Genomic DNA, 26,137 nt, shown 5'->3' with positions numbered 1-26,137 from the left:
CCCACATGTACCACAACGACCGGATTCTCACCCTCCCACTCCAGGTTCCTCTGCAGCCCAGCTGCGACATCCCGTACCCGAGCACCAGGCAGACAACACACCCTTCTGTGCACTTTGTCATTGTGACAAAGGACAGTGTCAATACCCTTCACCCCACTATCCCCAATCACTACTACGTTCCTTTTCCCCCTCTCTTTGCCTATGTCCTGCTGCAGCACTGTACCGTGTGCAGTTTGCTCACCAACCTCACCTGCCTCGTCCTCGTCCAGCCTGGAAGCAAGAACCTCAAACCTGTTATGCAGATTGAGAGGCTGAGGCCTCCGCTCCTCACCCCCCTTCCTCCTCCCAGCAGCCCCCTCTTGTCCCTGACCCTTAGGGTTAGCCAGTCTAGGGGGGGTGGATGTCACTTGCACCCCATTGACAATGGCACCCTCTCTCCCCTTGATGAGCCTCAGTGACTGTAGCTCAGAGGCCAGCTCATCCACCTTGAGCTGGAGCTCCTCCAGCAACCTGCACTTACTACAGACATGGTCACTGGGATGGACCCTGGAGTTCACCAGTTCCCACATCATACAGAAACCACACATCACATGCCCCTCCATTATTCACTGTAGTAGTTTTGAAAAAAATTTTTTTTGTTTCTTTTTCCTTGTTTTTCAAACGAACTCACCTGGCCTTTTTTCCTTCCAGCCCTTTTTGATATTAAGCCCTAATAGCTCACTCTGCTTCCCACTCACTCCGCTGCCCGCTCAGACGCTGCCCGCTGTCTACACCAGGCCTCCTTTTAAACCTGGCGCTGATTTAAAGCTGATGGCCCACAACTGCCTGCTAACCACTCCCTCAGAATTCTTAAAGCAGTAAATACAATAAATAAATGCTTTAAACAGTTCTACAAAGAACAAAGTGCTTTAAACTTATTTTAAACTGGTTTTTAACAGGTAAAATCTTAGCTCTCTCTCTGCTCCTTCACTCGTCTGCTCCAGCAAACAAAGTATGGTGTTGGGAAAATTGATGGGATTGAAGGCCAATAAATCCTAAGGGCCTGATAATTTACATCTGAGAGTACTTATCCCTATTCCTAAAAAATGCATCTCTAAGCTTCATGGCCTAGGGCTCGGCTCCTCCCCCTGCGACTGAATTCTAGACTTCCTAACCCAAAGACTGCAATCCGTAAGAATAGGCAACAACACCTCCTCCAAGATTATCCTCAACATCAGTGCCCCACAAAGTGGCATCTTCAGCCCTTTACTTGTATTCCTTATACACCTATGACTGTGTGGCCAAATTTCCTTCCAACTTGATTTTCAGGTTTGTTGATGACACCACTGTAGTGGATGTGAGCTCACCACTGTGCACCATGCCAACTTCAGGAAGCATAGTGGAGGATATGTCCCTTTCTGCTTCAACGGGGATGAAGTGGAAAAAGTTGAGAGCTTCAAATTTCCCGATGTCCAGATCACCAACAACCTGGTACCTCCATGCCAACACTGTAGTTAAGAAAGCCACCACCTAGCCCTGGCACGAGGGATTGGGATGTCACTGAATGGCAGCAGGGCATCCTGAGGGGGGAGACTGATAAGGCAGAGGTCATGGTATGTGTTGGTATCAATGACATAGTCAGAAAGAGTGACGAGGTCTTGCATCAAGAATTCAGGGAGTTAGGCAGTAGACTAAAAATCAAGGCACCTCGGGTTGTAATATTGGGATTACTCCCAGTGTCACATGCTAACGAGCACAGAAATAGGATCGTATACATGAATGCATGACTTAAGGGTTGGTGCAGGTGGGAGGGTTTAGATTCATGGATCACAGCGACCATTTCTGGGGAAAGTGCCGGATGTACAAGCGGGATGGTCTACATGTGAACCAGAACAGAACTAACATCCTTACAGGACATTTTGCAAATCTCCCAGTCCCACGTTTGTGCTGTTGAGAGTTTAAACTAATTTGGCAGGGGGAGGGGACACAAACTGTAAGCAGAATAAGGGCACGGGATCATACAGTGAGTAAGGCCATGCTGGATGGCCTCTAATGCCAGAAGTATTGCAAGCAAAATGGATGAGTTGAGGGCAATGATTGACACATTGAAATGTGACATAGTAGCCATCACAGAAGCATGTTTGATGGAAGGGTACAATTGGTAATTCAAAATTCACAAATATCCTGGGAGGGAAATTCATGTCAGCTCTTTGGGGGTGTTAAACTAATTTGTCAGAGGATTGGGAAAATGAGATGTAGTCCAAAAGCCAGTGTTGAGGGTCGCAAGGTATGGAGGAAAGTATCAAGGTCACAGGAGTGTACAGGCAGACAGGATGGTGGGTTGAAGTGTATCTACTTCAATGCAAGGAGTATCAGGAATAAGGAAGGTGAACTTGGAGCGTGGATTGGTACTTGGGACTATGATGTTGTGGCCATTAGGCAGACGCGGTTGGAACAGGGACAGGAATGATTGTTGACAGTTCTGGGGTATAGATGTTTCAGTAAGAGTAGGGAAGGCAGTAAAAGAAGTGGAGGAGTAGCATTGTTAATCAAGGATAGTTTAATGGCTGCTGAAAGGCATTTTGAGGGCAATCTGCCCACTGAGGTAATATGGGCTGAAGTTAGAAATAGGAAAGGATCGGTCACGTTGTTAGGAGTTTTCTATAGGCCTCCAAATAGTAATAGAGATGCGGAGAAGGAAATGGCAAAGCAGATTATGGATAGGTGTGGAGGTCACAGGGTAGTTATCATGGGTGTCATTAACTTTCCAAATATTGATTGGAACCTTAATAGGTCGAATAGTTCGGATGGGACACCTTTTGTACAGTGTATGCAGGAGAGTTTCCCGACACAATATGTGGATAAGCCGACAAGAAGTGGGGCCACATTGGACTTGGTACTCAGGAATGAACCGACCCAAGTGTTAGATTTGTTTTTGGGAGAGCACTTTGGAGATAGTGACCATAATTTGGTGTCCTTCGTTATTGCAATGGAGAGGGATAGCGTCACATGGTAGGGCAAGGTTTATAATTGGGACAGCGTTAATTATGATGTGATTAGGCAAGAATTAGGGAGCATAACATGGGAGCAGAAACAGTCAGGTATGGGCACAAATGAAAAGTGAGCTTTTTCAAGGAACAAATACGGCATGTCCTTGATAGGTATGTCCCTGTCAGGCAGGGAGGAAATGGCCGAGGAAAGGAACCGTGGTTCACAAAGGAGGCAGAATGTCTTGTTAAGAGGAAAAAGGAAGCATATGTAAGGATGAAAAAACAAGGTTCAGTTGGGTCGCTTGAGGGTCACAAGATAGCTAGGAATGAGTTAAAGAAAGGGATTAGGAGAGCGAGGAGGGGGCATGAAAAGTCCTTGGCAGGTCGGATAGAGGAAAACACCAAGGCTTTTTACTTTTATGTGAGAAAAGAATGACCAGGGTGAGGTTAGGGCCAGTCAAGGATAGCAGTGGGAACTTGTGCGTGGAGTCAGAAGAGAGAGGTGAGACATTAAATGAACACTTTTCTTCAGTGTTCACTAAGGAGAGGGGCCATGTTTTTGGAGGATGAGTGCATGATACAGGCTGATAGGGTGGAGGAGGTAGATGTTCTGACGGAATATTAACAATTTTGAAAAACCTGAGGGTCGATAAGTCCCCTGGGCCAGATGGGATAAATCCTAGGATACTTTGGGAGGCAAGGGATGAGATTGCGGAGCCTTTAGCATTGATCTTTGAGTCCTCACTGTCCATGGGGATTGTGCCAGAGGACTGGAACATAGAACATAGAACATAGAACATTACAGCGCAGAACAGGCCCTTCGGCCCACGATGTTGCGCCGACCAGTTACAAAAACAATGACCCACTAGCCTATACCAATCCCTTTTCATCCATAAACCTATCCAGAGATCTCTTAAACGCCCCCAAACTAGACGCATTTACAACTGCAGCAGGCAGGGCATTCCAATCCCTCACCACCCGCTGGGTAAAGAACCTACCCCTGACATCCGTCCTGTAGCTACCCCCCCTTAATTTAAAGCCATGCCCCCTCGTGCTAGCTTTCTCCATCCGAGGAAAAAGGCTATCACTATCCACCCTATCTAAACCTCTAATCATCTTATATGTTTCAATAAGATCCCCTCTTAGCCGCCTTCTTTCCAACGAAAACAACCCTAGATCCCTCAGTCTCTCCTCATAGGACCTCCCCACCATACCAGGCAACATCCTAGTAAACCTCCTCTGCACCCTCTCCAACGCCTCCACATCCTTCTTGTAATGCGGGGACCAGAACTGCACACAGTACTCCAAGTGCGGCCGCACTAGAGTAGTGTACAGTTGCAACATTACACTGCGACTCCTAAATTCAATCCCCCTACCAATAAACGCCAAGACACCGTACGCCTTCTTGACAACCTTATCTACTTGATTCCCAACTTTCAGGGATCTATGTACACACACACCTAGATCCCTCTGTTCATCCACACTATTCAAAGTCCTCCCGTTAGCCCTATACTCGACACATCTGTTGCTCCTACCAAAGTGAATTACCTCACACTTCTCCGCATTAAATTCCATCCGCCACCTCTCGGCCCAGCTCTGCAACCTATCTAAGTCTCCCTGCAGACTATGACACCCTTCCTCACAATCTACCACACCTCCAACTTTGGTGTCATCAGCAAATTTACTAATCCACCCAACTATACCCTCATCCAGATCATTAATAAAAATTACAAACAACAGTGGCCCCAAAACAGATCCCTGAGGCACACCACTCGTAACTGCACTCCATGATGAATATTTACCATCCACCACCACCCTCTGTCTCCTATCTGATAGCCAATTCCTGATCCAACTTCCTAGATTACCCACAATCCCATACATCTGCATTTTCTGCAGAAGCCTACCATGGTGAACCTTATCGAACGCCTTACTAAAATCCATGTATACCACGTCAACTGCCTTACCTCCATCCACCTCTTTGGTCACCTTCTCAAAAAACTCAATAAGGTTAGTAAGGCACGACCTACCCACTACAAAACCATGCTGACTATTTCTAATCAATTCATTACACTCCAAATAACTATAAATCCTATCCCTAATAATTTTTTCTAAAACCTTGCCCACAACAGAAGTAAGACTCACCGGTCTATAATTCCCGGCAAAGTCTCTGTTCCCCTTCTTAAACAATGGGACAACATTCGCTATCCTCCAATCCTCCGGGACTACACCAGAGACCAATGACGACCTGAAGATCTGAGCCAGAGGCTCTGCAATCACCTCTCTAGCCTCCCAGAGAATCCTAGGGTAGATCCCATCCGGACCAGGGGACTTATCTATTTTCAGCCCCTCAAGAATTTCCAGCACATCCTCTTTATCAACCGTAATACTGTCTATTTTACACCCCTGCAACCCAATGTCCTCCTCAGCTATATTCATGTCCCCCTGCGTGAACACCGAAGAGAAATATTGGTTCAATACTTCTCCAATCTCCTCCGGTTCCACACACAACTTCCCCCTGCTGTCTGTAACTGGCCCTAATCTTGCCCTGACCAACCTTCTGTTCTTGACATACTTATAGAACGCCTTAGGATTCTCCTTAATCCTATCAGCCAAAGTCTTCTCATGTCCTCTTTTAGCCCTTCTCAACTCACTCTTCAACTCCCTCCTAGCCAATCTAAAGCTTTCTAGTGCACTATCTGAGCCCTCCAATCTCATCCGAACATAAGCCTCCTTTTTCTTTTTAACCATCGACTCAACTCTTTTAGTGCACCACGGTTCCCTAGATCTACCAAATCCACCATGCCTGACAGGGACATACCTATCAAGGACTCGCAGTAGCTGCTCCTTGAAAAAACTCCACATTTCAGACGTTCCCAGTCCCTGTAATCCCCTAATCCAATCCATGCTTCCTAATTCACTCCTGATAGCCTCATAATCGCCCTTACCCCAGCTAAAATTGCTGACCCGAGGTTCATGCCTATCTCTTCCCATCACTAAGGTGAACGTAACCGAATTGTGGTCACTATCACCAAAATGCACACCAACTTCCAAGTCTAGCACCTGGTCTGGCTCATTTCCCAGCACCAAATCCAATATAGCCTCACCTCTAGTTGGCCTGTCTACATACTGAGACAAAAAACCTTCCTGCACGCTTTGTACAAACACTGACCCCTCTAGCGAGCTAGAACTATAGCAACTCCAATCAATATTCGTAAAGTGAGAGTGAGAGTGACAAATGTTGTTCCTTTCTTCAAGAAAGGAAATAGGAATGACCCTGGTAATTATTGGCCAGTTAGTCTTACTTCGGTGGTTGGTAAGTCAATGGATAAGATTTATGACCGTTTGGAAAGATGCAGTTTAATCCGGGATAGTCAACACGGTTTTGTGAGGGATGAGTCCTGCCTCACAAATTTGATTGAATTCATTGAGGATGTAACTAAGTGTGCAGATGAAGGTAGAACAGTTGATGTCTTTTGCATGGATTTTAGTAAGGCATTTGATAAGGTTCCCCATGGTAGGCTCATGAAGAAGATAAGGCAGTGAGGGATAGAAGGAAATTTGGCCGATTGGATAAGTAACTGGCTGTCTCATAGAAGACAGAGGGTGGCGGTGGAAGGAAAATTTTCAGACGGGGGGCCAATTACCAGCAGTGTACCACCGGGTCAGTGCTCAGTCTTCTGCTATTTGTGATTTTTATCAATGACTTGGAAGAGGGGGCTGAAGGGTGGGTTAGTAAACTTGCTGGTGACACCAAGTTGAAGTGGGGCGGGGGCTCTTGCAGGTTGCAAAGAGATATTGATAGGATGCAGAGCTGGGCTGAAAAGTGGCAGAAGGAGTGTAACCCTGATAAGTGTGTGGTGATTCATTTTGGTAGGATAAACTTGAATGTGGATTACAGGGTCAACGGCAGGGTTCTGAGGAATGTGGAGGAACAGAGATCTTAAGGTTCATATCCACAGATCTCTGAAGGTTGCCACTCAAGTGGATAGAGCTGTGAAGAAGGGTTATAGTGTGTTAGCATTTATTAACAGGGAGTTTGAGTTTAAGAGCCATGGGGTTATGCTGCAACTATACCGGACACTGGTGAGACCACATTTGGAATATTGTGTTCAGTTCTGGTCACCTCACTATAAGAAGAATGTGGAAGCATTGGAGAGAGTGCAGAGGAGGTTTACCAGGATGTTGCCTGATTTGGAGGGCAGGTCTTATGAGGAAAGGTTGAGGGAGCTGGGGTTTTTCTCTTTAGAGCGGAGGAGGATGAGAGGTGACTGAATAGAAGCTTATGAGATGATGAAGAGGATAGATAGAGTGGACGTGCAGAGATTATTTCTTTGGGTGGATGTAGCTGTTACTTGGGGGCATAACTATTAGGTACGTGGTGGGAGATATAGGAGGGATGTCCAAGGTAGATTCTTCACTCAGAGAGTGGTTGGGGTCTGGAATACACTGCCTGCTGTGATAGTGGAGTTGGTCACTTTAGGAACTTTCAAGCGGTTATTGGATAGGCACATGGAGCACACCAGAATTATGGGGAGTGGGATAGCTTGATCTTGGGTTTAGACATAGCTCGGCACAACATTGAGGGCTGAAGGGCCTGTACTGTTCTATGTTCTATCTGGCCAAGGTAGAGTGGGAAGAGCTACGCATGGGATAATCTACAGAACAGTGGGGGGTATTCGAAAAGGAAATGGGGAGGGCGCAAGCCCAGCATATTCAAGGGTGATAAGTAGGAATAACAAGCCCAGAGAACCAGTGATAACCAGAGATATTAAGGATACAATGAGATGGAAAAGAAGATTATGTTCTTATGTTCTTAAGAGGAACAAATCAGTGGAGGCATTAGTGAGTTATAGAAAGTGTAGGGCAGAGATTAAGAAAACAATTAGGAATGCAAAGAGGGATATGAGAAATATTTGGCTGGTAAAAGTAGGGAAAATCCCAAGATATTCTGTAAGAAAATCAAAGGGAAGAGGATAACCAAGGGGGCAATCTGTCGGTGCAGCCAGAGGACAATGATAGAGTATTGAATGAATACTTCACATCTGTCTTCACCCAAAGAAGAGGAAGATGGTATAGAATTCGGGGTGAGAGACTGTGACATTCTTGAGCAAACTGACATAGGGAAGGATAAGGTTTTGGCAATGTTGGCAACCTTGAAAATGGATAAATCTCCAGGTCCAGATGAATTGTGCCCTTGGCTGCTGTGGGAGGCAAGGGTTGCAGGGTTTTAGAAAAAATTATTAGGGATAGGATTTATAGTTATTTGGAGAATAATGAATTGATTGGAGATAGTTAGCATGGTTTTGTGGAGGGTGGGTCGTGCCTTACTAACCTTATTGAGTTTTTTGAGAAAGTGACCAAAGAGGTGGATGGGGGTAAGGCAATTGACGTGGTATATATGGACCTTGGTAAGGCGTTTGATAAGGTTCACCATGGAAGGCTTCTGCATAAAATGCAGATGTATGGGATTGAGGGTGATTTAGGTAATTAGATCAGGAATTGGCTGGCGGATAGGAGACAGAGGGTGGTGATTGATGGTAAGTATTCGTCATGGAGTTCAGTTACGAGTGGTGTGCCTCAGGGATCTGTTTTGGGGCCACTGCTGTTTGTAATTTTTATAAATGATTTGGATGAGAGTATAGTTGGGTGGATTAGTAAATTTGCTGATGACACCAAAGTTGGAGGTGTGGTAGATAGTGAGGAAGGGTGTCTTAGTTTACAGGGAGACTTGGACAAGTTGCAGAGCTGGGCCGAGAGGTGGCGGATAGAGTTTAATGTGGAAAAGTGTGAGGTAATTCACTTTGGCAGGAATAACGGATGTGTAGAGTATAGGGCTAACGGTAGGACTCTGAATAGTGTGGATGAACAGAGGGATCTAGGTGTATGTGTACATAGATCCCTGAAAGTTGGGAATCAAGTAGATAGGGTTGTTAGGAAGGCATACGGCGTCTTGGCGTTTATTGGTAGGGGGATTGAATTTAGGAGTCGCAGCGTCATGTTGCAACTGTACAAAACTCTGGTGCGGCCGCACTTGGAGTGTTGTGTGCAGTTCTGGTCTCCACATTATAGGAAGGGTGTGGAGGCTTTGGAGAGGGTGCAGAAGAGGTTTACCAGGATGTTGCCTGGTATGGAGGGGAGGTCCTATGAGGAGAGACTGAGGGATTTGAGGTTGTTTTCGTTAGAAAGAAGGCGGCTAAGAGGGGACCTTATTGAAACATATAAGATGATTAGAGGTTTAGATAAGGTGGACAGTGATAGCCTTTTTCCTCGGATGGAGAAAGCTAGCACGAGGGGGCATAGCTTTAAATTAAGGGGTGGTAGTTATAGGACGGATGTCAGGGGTAGGTTCTTTACCCAGAGGGCGGTGAGGGATTGGAATGCCCTGCCTGCTGCAGTTGTAAATGCGCCTAGTTTGGGGGCGTTTAAGAGATCCGTGGATAGGTTTATGGATGGAAAGGGTTTGGTTTAGGTTAGAGGGTCATTGCTTTTTAACTGGTTGGCGCAACATCGTGGGCTGAAGGGCCTGTTCTGCGCTGTAATGTTCTATGTTCTAAATGCATTGTCCAGAGGGTGGTGACAGTCTGGAATGTGCTGCCTTGGAGGGTGGTAAAGGCAGGTTGTCTCACATCCTTTAAAAAGTATCTGGATGAATACTTGGTATATCATAACATTCAGGGCTATTAGCTAAGTGCTGGCAGATGAGATTAGGTGGAAGTTATCCAGTCATAGAGGTTTACAGCATGGAAACAGGCCCTTTAGCCCCACTTGTCCTTGCTGCCCTTTTTTTTAAAACCCCTAGGCTAATCCCAATTGCCCACATTTGGCTGATATCCCTCCAAACCCATTGTATCCATGTAACTATCTAAATGCTTTATAAAAGATAAAATTGTACCCACCTCTACTACTACCTCTGGAAGCTTGTTCCAGACACTCACCACCCTCTGTGTAAAAAAAAAAATGCCCCTCTGGACACTTTTGCATCTCTCCCCTCTCACCTTAAACCTATGCCCTCTAGTTTTAGACTCCCCTAACTTTGGGAAAAGATATTGACTATCTACCTTGCCTATGCCCCTCATTATTTTACAGACCTCTATAAGGTCTCCCCTCAGCCTCCTACACTCCAGAGAAAAAAGTCCCAGACTATTCAGCCTCTCCTTATAACTCAATCCATCCAAACCCAGTAGCATCTTAGTAAATCTTTTCTGCACTCTTTCTAGTTTAATAATATCCTTTCTATAATAGGGTGACCAGAATTACACACAGTATTCCAAATGATGCCTTACAACTTCAACACGACATTCCAACTCTTGTATTCAAAGTTCTGACCAATGAAACCAAGCATGCCGAATGCTTTCTTCACCACTTTGTCCACTGGTGACTCCACTTTCAAGGAGCTATGAACCTGTAGCCCTCGATCTCTTTGTTCTGTAACTCTCCCCAACGCCCTATCATTAACTGAGTAAGTCCTGAGTAAGTTCAATCTACCAAAATGCATCACCTCGCATTTGTCAAAATTAAACTCCATGTGCCATTCGTCAGCCCACTGGCAAATTGATCAAGATCCCGTTGCAATTGGAGATAACTTTCTTCACTGTTCACTATGCCACCAATCTTGGTGTCATCTGCAAACTTACTAACCACGCCCCCTATATTCTCATCCAAGTCATTAATATAAATGACAAACAACAGTGGGCCTAGAACTGATCCCCCAGGCACATCACTGGTCACAGGCCTCCAGTTTGAAAAACAACTCACTACAACCACCCTCTGGCTTCTGCCAAGAAGCCAATTTTGTATCCATTTAGATACCTCATCCTGGATCCCATGAGATTTAACTTTATGCAATAACCTACCATGCGGTACCTTGTCAAAGACCTTGCTAAAGTCCATGTAGACAACATCAACGGTACTGCCCCCATCTACCTTCTTGGTTACCCCTTCAAAAAACTAAATCAAATTTGTGAGACATGATTCTCCACTCACAAAGCCATACTGACTGTCCCTAATCAGTCCCTGTGTCTCTAAATGCCTGTAGATCTGTCTCTCAAAACACTGTCCAACAATTTACCCACCACAGATGTGAGGCTCATTGGCCTATAGTTCCCAGGTTTTTCCCTGGAGAAGTGGAGATTGGAAAGTGGGAAATGTTGTGCTTTTGTTTAAAAGTTCAGATGTTTCTAATATGTCGGAGTGGACTCGATGGGTCAAAGGGCCTCTTCTGTGCCATATGGTTCCATGATTCAATGATTCTATATTTGAACTGTGTTCTTAAAAAAACTTTGTTTGATAAAGCTTTCTAGTGGGTCACTGGAATCATTCCTGGAGCAAAACACCAGGGGCTGAATTAGTGTCCAGCTAGTCTGAACATGGCAGTTCGAGTTCCATTTCTCGGGCAAAGTTTCTCACCCAATCTAATGCAGTCTTGCCTGAATTTTACCACCTCGCCCACCCCAGAATTGGGGCGAGCAAGGTTCACAGAATAGCATTCTCCTTTAGCCTTGGGCAGGATCATACAAGCCTTGGGCGGGCAAAGTGGTAAAATTCCAGCATCTGTCTCTGAACCTTTGGGCGAGACTGTTTGTTTGTTTTTAGCCACTAGAGGCAATGGGCCTAATTCCCCAGACAGTCTGCAGCTCAGATCAGAGCCACAAACTGAGCATGCACAGAAAAAGTGAAAAGTAAACCAGCTCTCCTGGCAGAACCCTGCTGGGCCCAATACAGCCTCTCCCTCCCCCCCATGGCGTTGGAGCTACCCTCCTCCCCCCCACCAGCATTATGACTCCCTTACACTCCCCCCACCTCCCAACCCCACTGGACCCACTTGTACATGGCCCCCACATCACCCCCTGATGGCTGTCTGACATGACCCTCTCTCCCCACTGTCCCCCAATCATCAGAGGCATAAATTCTACCTCTCCCACTCCATCAGCATACCTGCAAGTGCTGACTTGGTTTCCCCTGCATGGTTACAAGGTAAATTGCATTAAACCTGCTGGAATGCTTAAACGGGCACTTAACTCACTCAAAATGCCTGCAGTCGAACTGCCCTAACAAGGGACAGCTCCTTAAAAACCCCAAGGATGCAGACAGGCAGGCAGTGCAGGAATAAATGGCTTCCCCCAGGAAGTCAGCAACCAGATTCCCTGAATCAGACCTGGACAGATTGCTGGAGGTGGCCTCCTCCCCAGCAATGCTCAGCTAGTCAACTTCCACATCCTCCTCCTCAAGTAGGTCTCCTCATTGCTGCACCAAGTTGTGTAAGACACAGCATACCATCACAATGCAGTATGATATCAGGGGGTTATATTGGAAGGCTTTGCCAGAGTGGTCCAGGCACCTGAACCACATCTTGAGGAGCCCATGCACCACTCCACTATTGAACTGGTGGCAATGTGGGTCTCATTATATCTGGTCACCACTTCAGTCTCAGGCCTCCGCACAGACATCATCAGCCGAAAACGGGCACCAATTGCACTAGTCGCTTTACACCCGATTTTACTGCACTTTTCCGCCACAAAACAGGTGTAAAGTGGCCGTAAAATTCCACCCTTTATGCTCAACAATGTCAAAGTCAAATGTAAAACTTAGGGTCTAGGCTAACTTCACAAGCATTTTAGAGTCTTCGGTCTGGGTCTTAACAATGGATTGATCACCTTGGTTGCATTTCTTTACCCAGGGTGTAGGTGTAGTACCTCGCTATGGGCCTCCACTATGTCTTGCAGGTGCTCGAGATAGGCACTGGTAAATCTGGCTTCTGAATATTCCCTGGGCCTAGCAGCTATGAATAACCAGCCAAAGTGTGCTAGCTATGTGTAGGAATGGCTTTTAAATATCACTGAGGTAACGGTGTGGAACCCATACCTGCAAATATTGATCCCTCAGTGCTGCACAGTACAGCAGTAAAAGCCACCATTGCCACCAATGGACTCAACACTGTTTTTTCCACACTTCACTGGAATTTGCAAATTTCTGAGATGAATTCAGCCACAATTATCAAGAAAGATAAATTTGCTTAGAATTCAAGCACCTTTGGATTTTAGCTATGGTTAAATGCCTCCCTGTGGTCCTGGAACCAGTGAGTACATGATTTCACTGATCTGTGTAATACCTTTATCGGAACGGCACAATAGCACAGAACTGAGCACTGCTGCCTCACAGCACCAGGAACTTGAGTTTCCTTCTGTCCTCAGCTAACGTCTGAGTGGAGTTTGCACATTCTCCCTGTGTCTGCACAGATTTCCTGAGTGCTCTAGTTTGCTCCCACAGTCCAAAGATGTGCAGGTTGTGTGAATTAGCCAGGCTAAATTGTCCTTCAATGTCAGGGTTAGCAGGGCAAATACGTGGGGTTATGGGAATAAGGGGCTGGATGAGATTGTTGTCAGTGCAGACTCGATGTGCCAAAATGGCCTCCTTCTGCAATACAGCGATTTTGTGATTCTATCTTTGCAATGTTTAGAAGTAGATCGTTTTCCTGGGTGAAGTGGATCCCTTCAAAGTTTCAATTAAATTACAGAGGCAGAGCACTCACAACATTAATGTTACACATTTGGTGCTTCATATTGGTAATATGTGGCTATGAGTGTCTAATTGTAATTACCTGCACCCAGAGATGGAGTCATTGGACAAACAGGAGGAGGTACGGGGGCACAATCAGCTGCAGATCCTAAAATGTGTAAGACAACCAGAACTCAGTGAACCATTGCATACCAAACAATGATAGCAGACAGATTAGCAGACATATTGTAATCATGAAATCTAACACATCCATTTCAAGCCTAGTGGTCAAAATTTCAGTTGTGCAGCAATTTGGGAACAGTGACAATAATTCATTAAGCTTTAAGGTACTGATGGATAAAGGTAAGTGTGCTCTTCAGATGAAGATGTTAAATTGAGGGAAGGTTAATTATAACAAAATGAGACAAAAACTAAAGAATATAGATTGTGGGCAGATGTTTGGGAGCAAATCAACACCTGGCTTGTGATTGATCAGAATTCAGGACCAGCACATTCCTAAAATTTATTTATTAGTCACAAGCAAGGCTTACATTAAAGCTGCAATGAAGTTGCTGTGAAATTCCCCTAGTGGCCACACTCCGGCACCTGTTTGGGTCAATGCACCTAACCAGCACACATTTCAGACTGTGGGAGAAAACCAAAGCACCCAGAGGAAACCCACATAGACACGCAGAGAACGTAAAAACTCAGACAGTAACCCAAACAGGGAATTAAACTGGGTCCCTGGCATAGTGGGTCAGCAGTGCTTGCCACTGTGCCACCCTGTAAGGATGGATAAGTATGGCAAGTTTTGGGAACCTTGGATAATGAGATATTGGGAGCCTAGTTATAAAGAAAAAGGAAGCATTTGTTAAGGCTGGGAACACACGAAGTGTGTAGTATAAGGAAAGTAGAAAGAAACTTAAGCAAGGAGTCAAGAGGGCTAAAAGGGATCACGAAAAGTCATTGGCCAGCAGAATTAAGGAAAATCCCAAGGCTTTTCATACATATATACACAGCAAGAGGGTAGCCAGGGAGAGGGTTGGCACACTCAAGGACAGGGGAGGGAATCTATGTGTGGAGCTAGAGGAAATGGGCAAGATACTAAATGAGTACTTTGCATCAATATTCACAAAAGAGTTTAAAGTTTTAAAGTTTATTTATCAGTGTCACAAATACGATTACATTAACACTGTAGTGAAGTTACTGTGAAAATCCTCTATTCGTCACTAAAGGAGGGAAAGGGTTAATGAATTTTGTACCTAGAATATATAACAAGCATAACCCTTCATCATGGCTGATCTTCCCAGGCTTATATTGCTCCTGGCATTAACGTAAATTAATTGTTCATATCTTTCATTCTTTAACTCTCATAAAGACAAATAAATGGTCAGATGTGAATGTAAAAACAAATGGTCAGATGTGAATATAGATGGTCAGATATGAATGTAAAGACAGATGGTCAGATGTGATTGTAAAGACAAATGGTCAGATGTGAATACAGATGGTCAGGTGTAAATGTTATTTTGCAAACATTGCAAGCCTTGCCTGTTTATGTTAATTACACAAGTAACTTCAAAGACAGAGAGGCTGAAGCAGTCGCAGGCATGGTAATTGAAGAAGGAAGATCAGAGACCCCGCCCGGAATTGGTAGTTTATGTCACACTTGTTACTAAGACTCATGATGTATAAATACCTGCTTGTGTTTGAGTTCTATGAGAAGTCTGGCAGTCCATTCTTAGAACCAATTCTCCCAAAGCTCTGGAATAAAAGCCAGAGATTTGAAATGCGAATGGGCCAGGAACTGGCAAATGGAATTTAATGTTGGCAAGTGCGAGGTGGTCCACTTTGGTAGGAATAATGGTAGGAAGGATTATTACTTACGGGGCGAAAAACTGCAGCAGGCGACGGTGCAGAGGGACCTCGGGGTCCTTGTGCATGAGTCGCAAAAACCCAGCCTGCAGGTGCAGCAGGTGGTCAGGAAGGCGAATGGGGTGCTGGCCTTCATAGCGAGGGGGATTGAATATAAAAGTAGGGAGGTCTTGCTGCGGCTATATAGGGCATTGGTGAGGCCGCAGCTGGAGTACTGTGTGCAGTTTTGGGCGCCGTACTTACGCAAGGATATTTTGGCCTTGGAGGGAGTGCAGAGGAGGTTTACTAGGCTGATGCCAGAGTTGAGGGGGTTGAGCTATGACGAGAGGCTGAATAAACTAGGCTTGTACTCGTTAGAGTTTAGAAGAATGAGGGGAGATCTCATTGAGACGTATAAGATGATGAATGGGATGGATAGGATAGAGGTGGAGAGACTCTTCCCGCTCAGAAAGGACAGTAGGACTAGGGGGCACAGCCTCAAAATAAAGGGGGGTTGCGGTTTAGAACGGAGTTGAGGAAGAACTTCTTCACTCAAAGGGTGGTGAATCTCTAGAATTCTCTGCCCGTTGAAGTGGTGGAGGCTACCTCGTTAAATATTTTTAAGACGCGGGTTGATGGGTTTTTGATAAGAGAGGGGATTAAGGGTTATAGGGAGAGGGCGGGAATGTGGAACTGAGCCACGACAGATCAGCCATGATCTTATTGAATGGCGGGGCAGGCTCGAAGGGCAAGATGGCCTACTCCTGCTCCTAATTCTTATGTTCTTATGTTCTTAAAAACCACTGTGTTTTGACTCACTAACAGTCTCAGAGGTATTATTTTACCTAAAACAGTCACAGTCCAGTGTCTGTTCAGGTACACTGAGGGAGAATTTAACATGGCCAATGCAACTAACCAGTACCTCTTTTGGACTGTGGGAAGAAACCAGAGTGGCCGGAAGAAACCCTTGTGCAGACACAGGGAGAACATGCAGACTCCACACAGACAATGTTCCCCGGCCAGGAATCAAACCCAGGTCCCTGGCACTGTGAGGCAGGAGTGCTAACCATTTTGCCACCATACCATGCTTACTTGGAAGGTCTTGGTGGTTGGCGAGTCTGGAGAAGGGTGTGCAGATAGTTTGGGTCAGAAAGGAGGAGGTACTGGAAGTCTTGAAAAACATTAAGGTAGACAAATCTCCAGGGCCTGATGGGATATACCCCAGAATATTGAGACAGGCAAGGGAAGAAATTGCTGGGGCCTTGAGAAAAATCTTGGTATCCTCACTAGCTACAGGAGAAGTCCCAGAGGATTGGAGAATAGCCAATTTTGTTCCTTTGTTTAAGAAGGGTAGCAAGGATACTTGATTTCTACTTGATTTGATCTGATTTATTATTGTCACATGTATTAGTATACAGTGAAAAATATTGTTCTGGCGCGCGGCACAAGGAAAGCGTGCTGTTCATAAAGAAGGAAATGAGAGCTCACAGAATGTAGTGTTACAGTCATAGCTAGGGTGTAGCAAAAGATCAACTTAATGTGAGGTAGGTCCATTCAAAAGTCTGATGGCAGCAGGGGAGAATCTATTCTTGGCTCGGCTGTATGTGACCTCAGACATTTGCATCATTTTCCTGATGGAAGAGGATGAAAGAGAGAATGTCCAGGGTGCGTGCAGTCCTTAATTATGCTGGCTGCTTTTCCGAGGCAGCAGGAAGTGTAGACAGAATAAAGGGATGGGAGGCTGGCTTGCGTGACGGACTGGGCTTCGTTCACGACCCTTTGTAGTTCCTTGCAGTCTTGGACAGAGCAGGAGCCATGCCAAGCCATAACTGAAAAGAATGCTTTCTATGGTGCAGCAAAAGTGTGGGATCCTTTGTATGGTTTGCTTTAGTTGAACAACTTCATTTTAAAGTATTTATGCCTATGTAACTAACTAAGCTTTCAGGCTAACTTAGTCACATTTTAAAACTCAGCCAGCAATTCTGACATGAGCTGAGAAATTAACTGCATTTGAAAATGCGACATCAGCAGAAATGGTTCTTTCCATAAACAAGCTTTTCATGGTCACAGCTGAAAGTTGAAAACTGTAGACACTGCTTGTACCTGGTCATTTCATAACACAAATAAGAGCTCATATATTGTGATTCAGTTGAGTCCTGTGCAAGTTCAATATTAAGTCTGTATTAGAGCCAGCTTTTGGTCCCTCTCTCTCTCTCATCGCTCTATCTCTCTCCAGTCTCTTTTGTTTCTGACATGTTAATTTTAAATGTTGCTCAATTAAAGCAGTTTCACTTATGACCAGGTTTGTCGACATCTATTCTAAGAGAACAGACCCTACAAAAAGGTAGTAAGGGAAAAAGTGAAGCCTTACGTCAATGGTAGGGAAATTATTGAAGAGGATTCTTCAAGATAGCATTTGTTCCCACTTGGAAATAAGTGGACATATTAGCGAGAGACAACATGGTTTTGTAAAGGGGAGGCTGTGTCTCAATAACATGATTGAGTTTTCTGAGGAAGTGATGAAGATGATTGATGAGGATAGGGCAGTGGATGTTGTCTACATGGACTACGTGGCCTTTGACAAGGTTCCTCATGACAGTCTGGTCCAAAAGGTGAAGTCACATGGGATCAGAGGTGAGCTGGCAAGATGGATACAGAATTCGCACGATCATAGAAAGAAGTCTCTCAACATCTAGTTGAAGTCCAACAGGTTTATTTGGTAGCACAAGCCACTAGCTTTCAGAGCGCCACTCCTTCATCAGGTGAGTGGGAGTTCTGGTCACAAACAGGGCATATAAAGACACAAACTCAATTTACAAAATAATGGTTGGAATGCAAATCTTTACAGGTAATCAACTCTTAAAGGTACAGACAATGTGAGTGAAGAGAGGGTTTAGTGCAGGTTAAAGAGATGTGTACTGTCTCCAGCCAGGACAGTTAGTGAGATGTTGCAAGCCCAGGCAAGTCATGGGAGTTACAGGCAGTGTGACATGAACCCAAGATCTCGGTTAAGGCCATCCTCGTGTGTGGAACTCGGCTATCAGTCTCTGCTCAGCGACTCTGCGTTGTCATGTGTCGTGAAGGCCGCCTTAGAGAACGTTTACCAGAAGATCAGAGGCCGATGATTTCTGATTGGGAAGAATGTCATGGCAGCACTGACAGGGAATATATCTGAGGGTTCGTCCACTAAGTCTAGATGGGTAGAAAAGAAAAATAAGAAGGGAGAGATCACTTTGACAGGATTATGCTACAGGCCCCCAAATAGTCAGTGGGAAATTGGGAAGCAAATATGTAAGGAGGTTACAGATAGCTCTAGGGAAAATAGGGTGGACTTTAACTTTCCCAACATTGACTGGGACAGACATATTACTAGAGGCTTGGATGGAGAGAAATTTGTTGAGTGTATTCAGGAAGAATTTCAGGCTTTAAATTAAGGGGGGGTAGCTACAGGACAGATGTCAGGGGTAGGTTCTTTACCCAGCGGGTGGTGAGGGATTGGAATGCCCTGCCTGCTGCGGTTGTAAATGCGTCTAGTTTGGGGGCGTTTAAGAGATCTCTGGATAGGTTTATGGACGAAAAGGGATTGGTATAGGCTAGTGGGTCATTGTTTTTGTAATTGGTCGGCGCAACATCGTGGGCCGAAGGGCCTGTTCTGCGCTGTAATGTTCTATGTTCTATGTTCTATGTTCTCATTCTGTATGTGGATGGCCCAACTCAAATCGGGGCAAATCTTGATCTCCTGTTGGGAAATAAGGAAGGGCAGGTGACAGAAGTGTCAGTGGGGGATCACTCTGGGACCAGTGACCATAATCCCGTTAGTTCTAAGATAGCAATGGAGAATGATAGGTCTGGCCCAAAAGTTACAATTCTAAATTGGGGCACGGCCAATTTTGATGTTATTGGACAGGAAGATACAAATATTCATTGGGGATGTCTGTTAGCAGGCAAAGGGACAGCTGGTAAGTGGGAGGATTTCAAATGTGTGTTTACCAGGGTTCAGGGTAATCACATTCCTTTTAGAGCAAAGGCTGCTAGAAGTGGGGAACCCTGGATGATCAGGATATTGAGGCCCTGGTCAAGAAGGAAAAAGAGGCATATGACATGCATAGGCAGTGGGATCAAGTGGATCTCTTGAAGAATATAGAGCTTGTTGGAGTAGTTAAGAAAGTAATCAGGAGGGCAAAAAGGAGACATGAGATCGTTTTGTCAGACAGGGCAAAAGATAATCCAAAAAAGCTTCTACCCCAGTGGCATTCTCCCAAGACGTCAAGGGAAGGGTATCAAATGGGGGAGGTGATCTTTCAGAGGGAAGACAGGAGGACCAGAACACCTTACAGGGAAGGAAGGGGATTAGAAGTGAGATAGTGGTGGGGGATGGGAGGGTCAAAGGAATAGATAGGTGGTTCTGTGGGCAAAAGCGAGACTCCAGGATGGTAGTCTGCCTCCCTGGAGCGGAGGTACAGGTTGTTTCTGAAAGGGTAGAAGAGATATTGAAGGGCGAAGGGAACCAAGCTGACGTAATTGTGCACATAGATGAGAAGGACGTAGGAAGGAAGAGCAGGAGGCAAATACGTAGGCAGTTTAGGGAGTTGGGTGCCAGGCTGAAGAGCAGAGCCTCCAGGGTGGCAATCTCTGGGCTGCTACCAGTGCCTAGTGACGGTGAGGCTAGGAATACTGAGATCCTTCAGCTAAATGCGTGGCTGAAGGATTGGTGTAAGGCAGTGGGTTTCACATTTGTATGTCATTGGGAAGTGTTCGTGAGAGAAGGGCACCTGTATAGGAGGGATGGGGAACACTTAAATGGGAAGGGCACAAATATCTTAACTGGGAGGTTAGCTGGAGTGTTTCGGCAGGGTTTAAACTAATGTGGAGGAGGGGGTGGGGATGAAACCGATAGCTCAGTAGGCACTGGGATTGGGAGCGAGTTGGGTGACAGGGTAAGATTCGACGAGAGGACAATCATCCAGGAGAGGAGGATCTGAGTGGGCCTGGAGGTCTGGAGTGCGTCTGTTTTAACGTGAGGAGCGTAATGGGTAAAATGGGTGAACTTAAGGCCTTAATGTTTGCAAGGAATTTAGGTGTGGTTGCAGTGACAGAGACGTGGTTAAAGGAAGGGCAGCTAAATATTCCTGGGTATAAGTGTTTCAGGCGTGACAGAGGAGGGTCAAAAAGAGGAGGTGGAGTGGCGTTGTTAGTTAGGGATCACATTACAGCAGTGCAGAGAGAGGATCATTTAGAGGAGTCGGGAAATGAGTCGCTGTGGGTGGAGTTCAGGAATAGGAAGGGAGCAATCACTTTGCTAGGGGTATGCTATAGGCCACCAAATAGCCCGCAGGAGGTAGAAGAAAGGATATGTAAAGAAATTCTGGATAGGTGTAGAAAAAATAGGGTTGTTGTAGTGGGAGACTTTAATCTCCCTGGGGTGGATTGGAAGGTGCCTAGGGCTGGGGGTCCAGACGGGGAGGAATTTGTAAAATGTGTACTGGAAGGGTCTTTGGAGCAGTTTGTAGCTGGCCCGACTGGAGAGGGGGCTATACTGGATTTAATTCTGGGAAATGAGCCTGGTCAGGTGATCAAGGTTGCAGTAGGGGAACACGTGGCAAACAGTGACAACAATTCAGTCTACTTCAGGATACTAATGGAAAAAGATGAGTACTGTCCAAAGTGGAGGATGCTAAATTGGGGGAAGGCTAGATATAGCCGGATTAGGCAGGAACTTATAGATACTGATTGGGAGAGGTTGTTTGAGTGTAAGTCCACGTTCGGCATGTGGGAGCCTTTTAAGGGACAGCTGAAACGGGTGCAAGAAAGACATGTGCCGGCTAAGAGGAGGGATGGGAAAGGTAGGATCAGGGAGCCATGGATAACTAGGGAGATTGAGGACTTGGTCAGTAGGAAAAGAGAGGTGTATGTTAGGTCTAAGCAACTGGGAATGGAGAGAGCATTGGAGGAATACACAGAGTAGAAGAGAGCTTAAACGGAGAGTTAGAAAGGCGAAAAGGGGGCATGAAATGGCCTTGGCAGACAGGATTAAGGAAAATCCAGAAGCATTTTACTCCTATGTTAGGAATCAAGGGTGGTTAGAGGAAAAATTGGTCCTCTTAGGGACAGAGGAGGGGAACTATGCCTAGAGTCCGAGGGAATGGGGGAGATCCTGAATAAATACTTTGCGTCAGTATTCATGCAGGAGTGGGACCTGTTGTCAGGTACTGTCTTGGAGGGAGTTGTAGACCCGTTAGAGGAAATATCAATTACGAGGGAGGAAGTGTTATGGTTTTTAGGTAGTATTAAAACTGATAAATCTCCGGGGCCTGATGGCATTTATCCTAGGCTGCATAGGGAGACAAGGGATGAAATTGCTGGGCCTCTGTTGCAGATCTTCGTCTCTTCTTTGGACACAGGTGAGGTCCCAGAGGACTGGAGGATAGCAAATGTGGTACCGTTGTTTAAAAAGGGTAGTTATAGGCCGGTGAGTTTGACGTCAGTGGTAGGGAAGTTGTTGGAAAGGATTCTTAGAGATAGGATGTATAAGCATTTGGAGTGTGGCAATTTGATTAGTGATAGGCAGCACGGATTTGTTAAGGGGGGGGTCATGCCTTACAAATCTGGTAGAATTTTTTGAGGAGGTGACAAAAACGGTCGACGAAGGACAAGCTGTAGATGTCATCTACATGGATTTCAGTAAGGCGTTTGACAAAGTCCCTCGTGGTAGGTTGGTGGAAAAGGTTAAGGCTCATGGGATACAAGGACAGGAGCCTAGATGGATTAAGAACTGGATTGGTAATAGGAGACAGAGTAGAAGAGGAAGGGTCCTTTTCTAGCTGGAGGTCTGTGACTAGTGGTGTGCCACAGGGCTCAGTACTGGGACCTTTGTTATTTGTAAAATACATAAATGACTTGGAAGAGGGAGTAAGTGGTGTGATCAGCAAGTTTGCAGATGATACAAAGATGGCTGGACTTGCTGATAGTGAGGAGCAGTGTCAGGCAATACAGCAGGATATAGATAGGCTGGTATATTGGGCAGAGAAATGGCAAATGGAATTTAATCCAGATAAATGCGAGGTGATGCATTTCGAAAGGAAGAATGTAGGGGGGAGTTACATGATAAATGGTAGGCCTATTAAGAGTATAGAAACGCAGAGGGACCGAGGAGTCCTTGAAGGTGGCAGTACAGGTGGAGTAGGTGACAAAGAAGGCCTGTGGTATGCTTGCCTTTATAGGGACGGGTATAGAGTATAAAAGCTGGCGTCTAATGTTGCAGTTGTATAGAACGTTGGTTCGCCCGCATTTGGAGTACTGCGTCCAGTTCTGGTCGCCTTACTACTGGAAAGACGTGGAGACCCTGGAGAGAGTGCAGAGGAGGTTTACCAGGATGTTGCCTGGTATGGAAGGTCTGAGCTATGAGGAAAGATTGGGCAAATTGGGGCTGTTCTCCTTAGAAAGGCGGAGGATGAGGGGAGATCTAATAGAGGTGTATAAGATTATGAAGGGTACAGATAAAGTGAACAGTGGTAAGCTTTTTCCTAGGTTGGATACAATAATTACGAGGGGCCACGAGCTTAGGGTGAGGGGCGGCGAGGTATAACTCGGATGTTAGAACATAGAACATAGAACATAGAACATTACAGCGCAGAACAGGCCCTTCGGCCCACGATGTTGCGCCGACCAGTTAAAAAAAAATGACCCACTAATCTAAACCAATCCCTTTTCGTCCATAAACCTATCCACGGATCTCTTAAACGCCCCCAAACTAGGCGCATTTACAACTGCAGCAGGCAGGGCATTCCAATCCCTCACCACCCTCTGGGTAAAAAACCTACCCCTGACATCCATCCTATAACTACCCCCCCTTAATTTAAAGCCATGCCCCCTTGTGCTAGCTTTCTCCATCCGAGGAAAAAGGCTATCACTATCCACCCTATCTAAACCTCTAATCATCTTATACGTTTCAATAAGATCCCCTCTTAGCCGCCTTCTTTCTAGCGAAAACAACCCCAAATCCCTCAGTCTCTCCTCATAGGACCTCCCCTCCATACCAAACAACATCCAGGTAAACCTCCTCTGCACCCTCTCCAAAGCCTCCACATCGTTCCTGTAATGTGGGGACCAGAACTGCACACAGTAATCCAAGTGCGGCCGCACCAGAGTTGTGTACAGTTGCAACATGACGCTGCGACTCCTAAATTCAATCCCCCTACCAATAAACGCCAAGACACCATATGCCTTCTTAACAACCTTATCTACTAGATCCCTGAAAGTTGGGAATCAATGTACACATACACCTAGATCCCTCTGTTCATCCACACTATTCAAAGTCCTCCCGTTAGCCCTATACTCAACACATCTGTTATTCCTACCAAAGTGAATCACCTCACACTTCTCCGCATTAAACTCCATCCGCCACCTCTCGGCCCAGCTCTGCAACCTGTCTAAGTCTCCCTGCAAACTATGACACCCTTCCTCACAATCTACCACACCTCCGACTTTGGTGTCATCAGCAAATTTACTAATCCACCCAGCTATACCCTCATCCAGATCATTAATAAAAATTACAAACAGCAGTGGCCCCAAAACAGATCCCTGAGGCACACCACTCGTAACCGAACTCCATGATGAATATTTACCATCAACCACCACCCTCTGTCTCCTATCTGCTAGCCAATTCCTGATCCAATTTCTTAGACTACCCTCAATCCCATACATCTGCATTTTCTGCAGAAGCCTACCATGGTGAACCTTATCAAACGCCTTACTAAAATCCATATATACCACGTCAACTGCCTTACCCCCATCCACATCTTTGGTCACTTTCTCAAAAAACTCAATAACGTTAGTAAGGCATGACCTACCCTCTACAAAACCATGCTGACTATCTCCAATCAATTCATTACTCTCCAAATAACTATAAATCCTATCCCTAATAATTTTTTCTAAAACCTTGCCCACAACAGAAGTAAGACTCACCGGTCTATAATTCCCGGGGAAGTCTCTGTTCCCCTTCTTAAACAATGGGACAACATTCGCTATCCTCCAATCTTCCGGTACTATACCAGAGACCAACGACGACCTGAAGATCAGAGCCAGAGGCTCTGCAATCACCTCCCTTGCCTCCCAGAGAATCCTGGGGTAAATCCCATCCGGACCAGGGGACTTATCTATTTTCAAACCCTCTAGAATATCCAGCACATCCCCCTTATCAACTGCAATACTGTCTATTTTACACCCCTGCAACCCAGTGTCCTCCTCAGCTAATATTCATGTCCCCCTGCGTGAACACCGAAGAAAAATACTGGTTCAATGCCTCACCAATCTCTTCCGGTTCCACACACAATTTCCCTCTACTGTAACTGGCCCTAATCTTGCCCTAACCAACCTTCTGTTCTTGACATACCTAAAGAACGCCTTAGGATTCTCCTTAATCCTATCAGCCAAAGTCTTCTCATGTCCTCTTTTAGCCCTTCTTAACTCACTCTTCAACTCCCTCCTAGCCAATCTAAAGCTTTCTAATGCAATACCTGAGCCCTCAAGCCTCATCCGAACATAAGCCTCCTTTTTCTTTTTAACCAACGAATCAACTTTTTTTAGTGCACCACGGTTCCCTAGCCCTACCAAATCCTCCTTGCCTGACAGGGACATACCTATCACGGACTCGCAGTAGCTGCTCCTTGAAAAAACTCCACATTTCGGACGTTCCCAGTCCCTGTAATCTCCTAGTCCAACCTATGCTTCCTAATTCTCTCCTAATAGCCTCATAATTACCCTTCCCCCAGCTAAAACTACTGACCCGAGGTTCATGCCTATCCCATGGATAGAGGGAGGTTTTTCACACAGAGGGTGGTGGAGGCCTGGAATGCATTGCCAAGTAAGGTGGTGGAAGCAGGCACGCTAAGGTTGTTTAAGACTTACTTAGACAAGCACATGAGCAGAGATAGAGGGATACAGGAGACTTTTCTAAATAAAGATCAAGAGCTTTGGGACGTCCCTGCGAATCAACTGATTCCTATGGACTTTCCAAAACATTTCATGGCTCACTTGCTTAATTTCTGCGCTTCTGGGGATTCCGTAAATGTCTGTCAAAGTTTTGCATGTTTATTGATGTCTTTTCTTTTACTTCACAGGTGATTCAGTCCGCCTTGTTGACCAACAAGGGGCATACACGTGGTGGGTAGTGCGAGGGCTGCTCTTGGATGATGTTTCGACAGTTGCCTAGTGCTTCATGTTGTTAGTGTACGCTTAAACTGGACCATCTGATGGGCAATATGACAGCTCAGTGACTATCACTGTTTGCTGTGCAGATACATGGATTTGGGCCGGTGTCTGCGGGAGTTTGCACATTCTCCCCGTGATTGCATGGGTTTTCTGCGGGTGCTCCGGTTTCCTCCCACATCCCAAAAACGTGCTCTTAGGCTGATTGGTGTAACAAATTGTCCTTAAATTAGTCTTCCCTCAATCTTCCCCAAAAGATGTAAACAAAGGTCATGGGGAGAGGAGGGCACTCATAATGTTAATATGGCGGCGCGGGCTCGTGGCGTCAAAGGGCCTGTTTCCCATGCTGTGTTGTTTTTTGTTCTTTGTTCTATAAATACATAAAGGGCAAAAGTGTAACTAGGGAGAGAGTAGGGCCTCTTAAGGATCAACAGGGTCATCTATGTGAGGATCCACAAGACATGAGTGAGACCTGAATGAATATTTCACATCAGTATTTACTGTTGAGAAAAGTATGGGATGTTAGGGAATTTGAGGAAATAAATAGTGATGTCGTGAGAAGTTTACATATTATAGAGAAGGACATACCAGCAGTCTTAAAGCGCGTCAACATAAGA

At 45.5% G+C, this 26,137-nt stretch overlaps 1 protein-coding gene across 2 annotated transcripts in view; it reads right to left on the bottom strand.

The window, feature by feature from the left end:
- The window catches only part of LOC145361759 (speriolin-like protein), a 114,711-nt gene that overhangs the window by 60,239 nt on the left and 28,335 nt on the right, over positions 1-26,137 (bottom strand). For both annotated transcript variants that reach the window (XM_080217725.1, XM_080217717.1), the window contains exon 3: positions 13,567-13,632. In XM_080217725.1, coding sequence (XP_080073851.1) covers positions 13,567-13,632 — 66 coding nt within the window. The remainder of the gene's footprint in view (positions 1-13,566; positions 13,633-26,137) is intronic.

This window comes from Carcharhinus amblyrhynchos, chromosome 2, assembly GCF_965287045.1.
Source record: "Carcharhinus amblyrhynchos chromosome 2, sCarAmb.v2.hapA, whole genome shotgun sequence".
Taxonomy (NCBI): Eukaryota; Metazoa; Chordata; class Chondrichthyes; order Carcharhiniformes; family Carcharhinidae; genus Carcharhinus; species Carcharhinus amblyrhynchos.
Note: the sequence above shows the minus strand (reverse complement) of the source record. Positions and strands in the feature narration are given on the sequence as shown.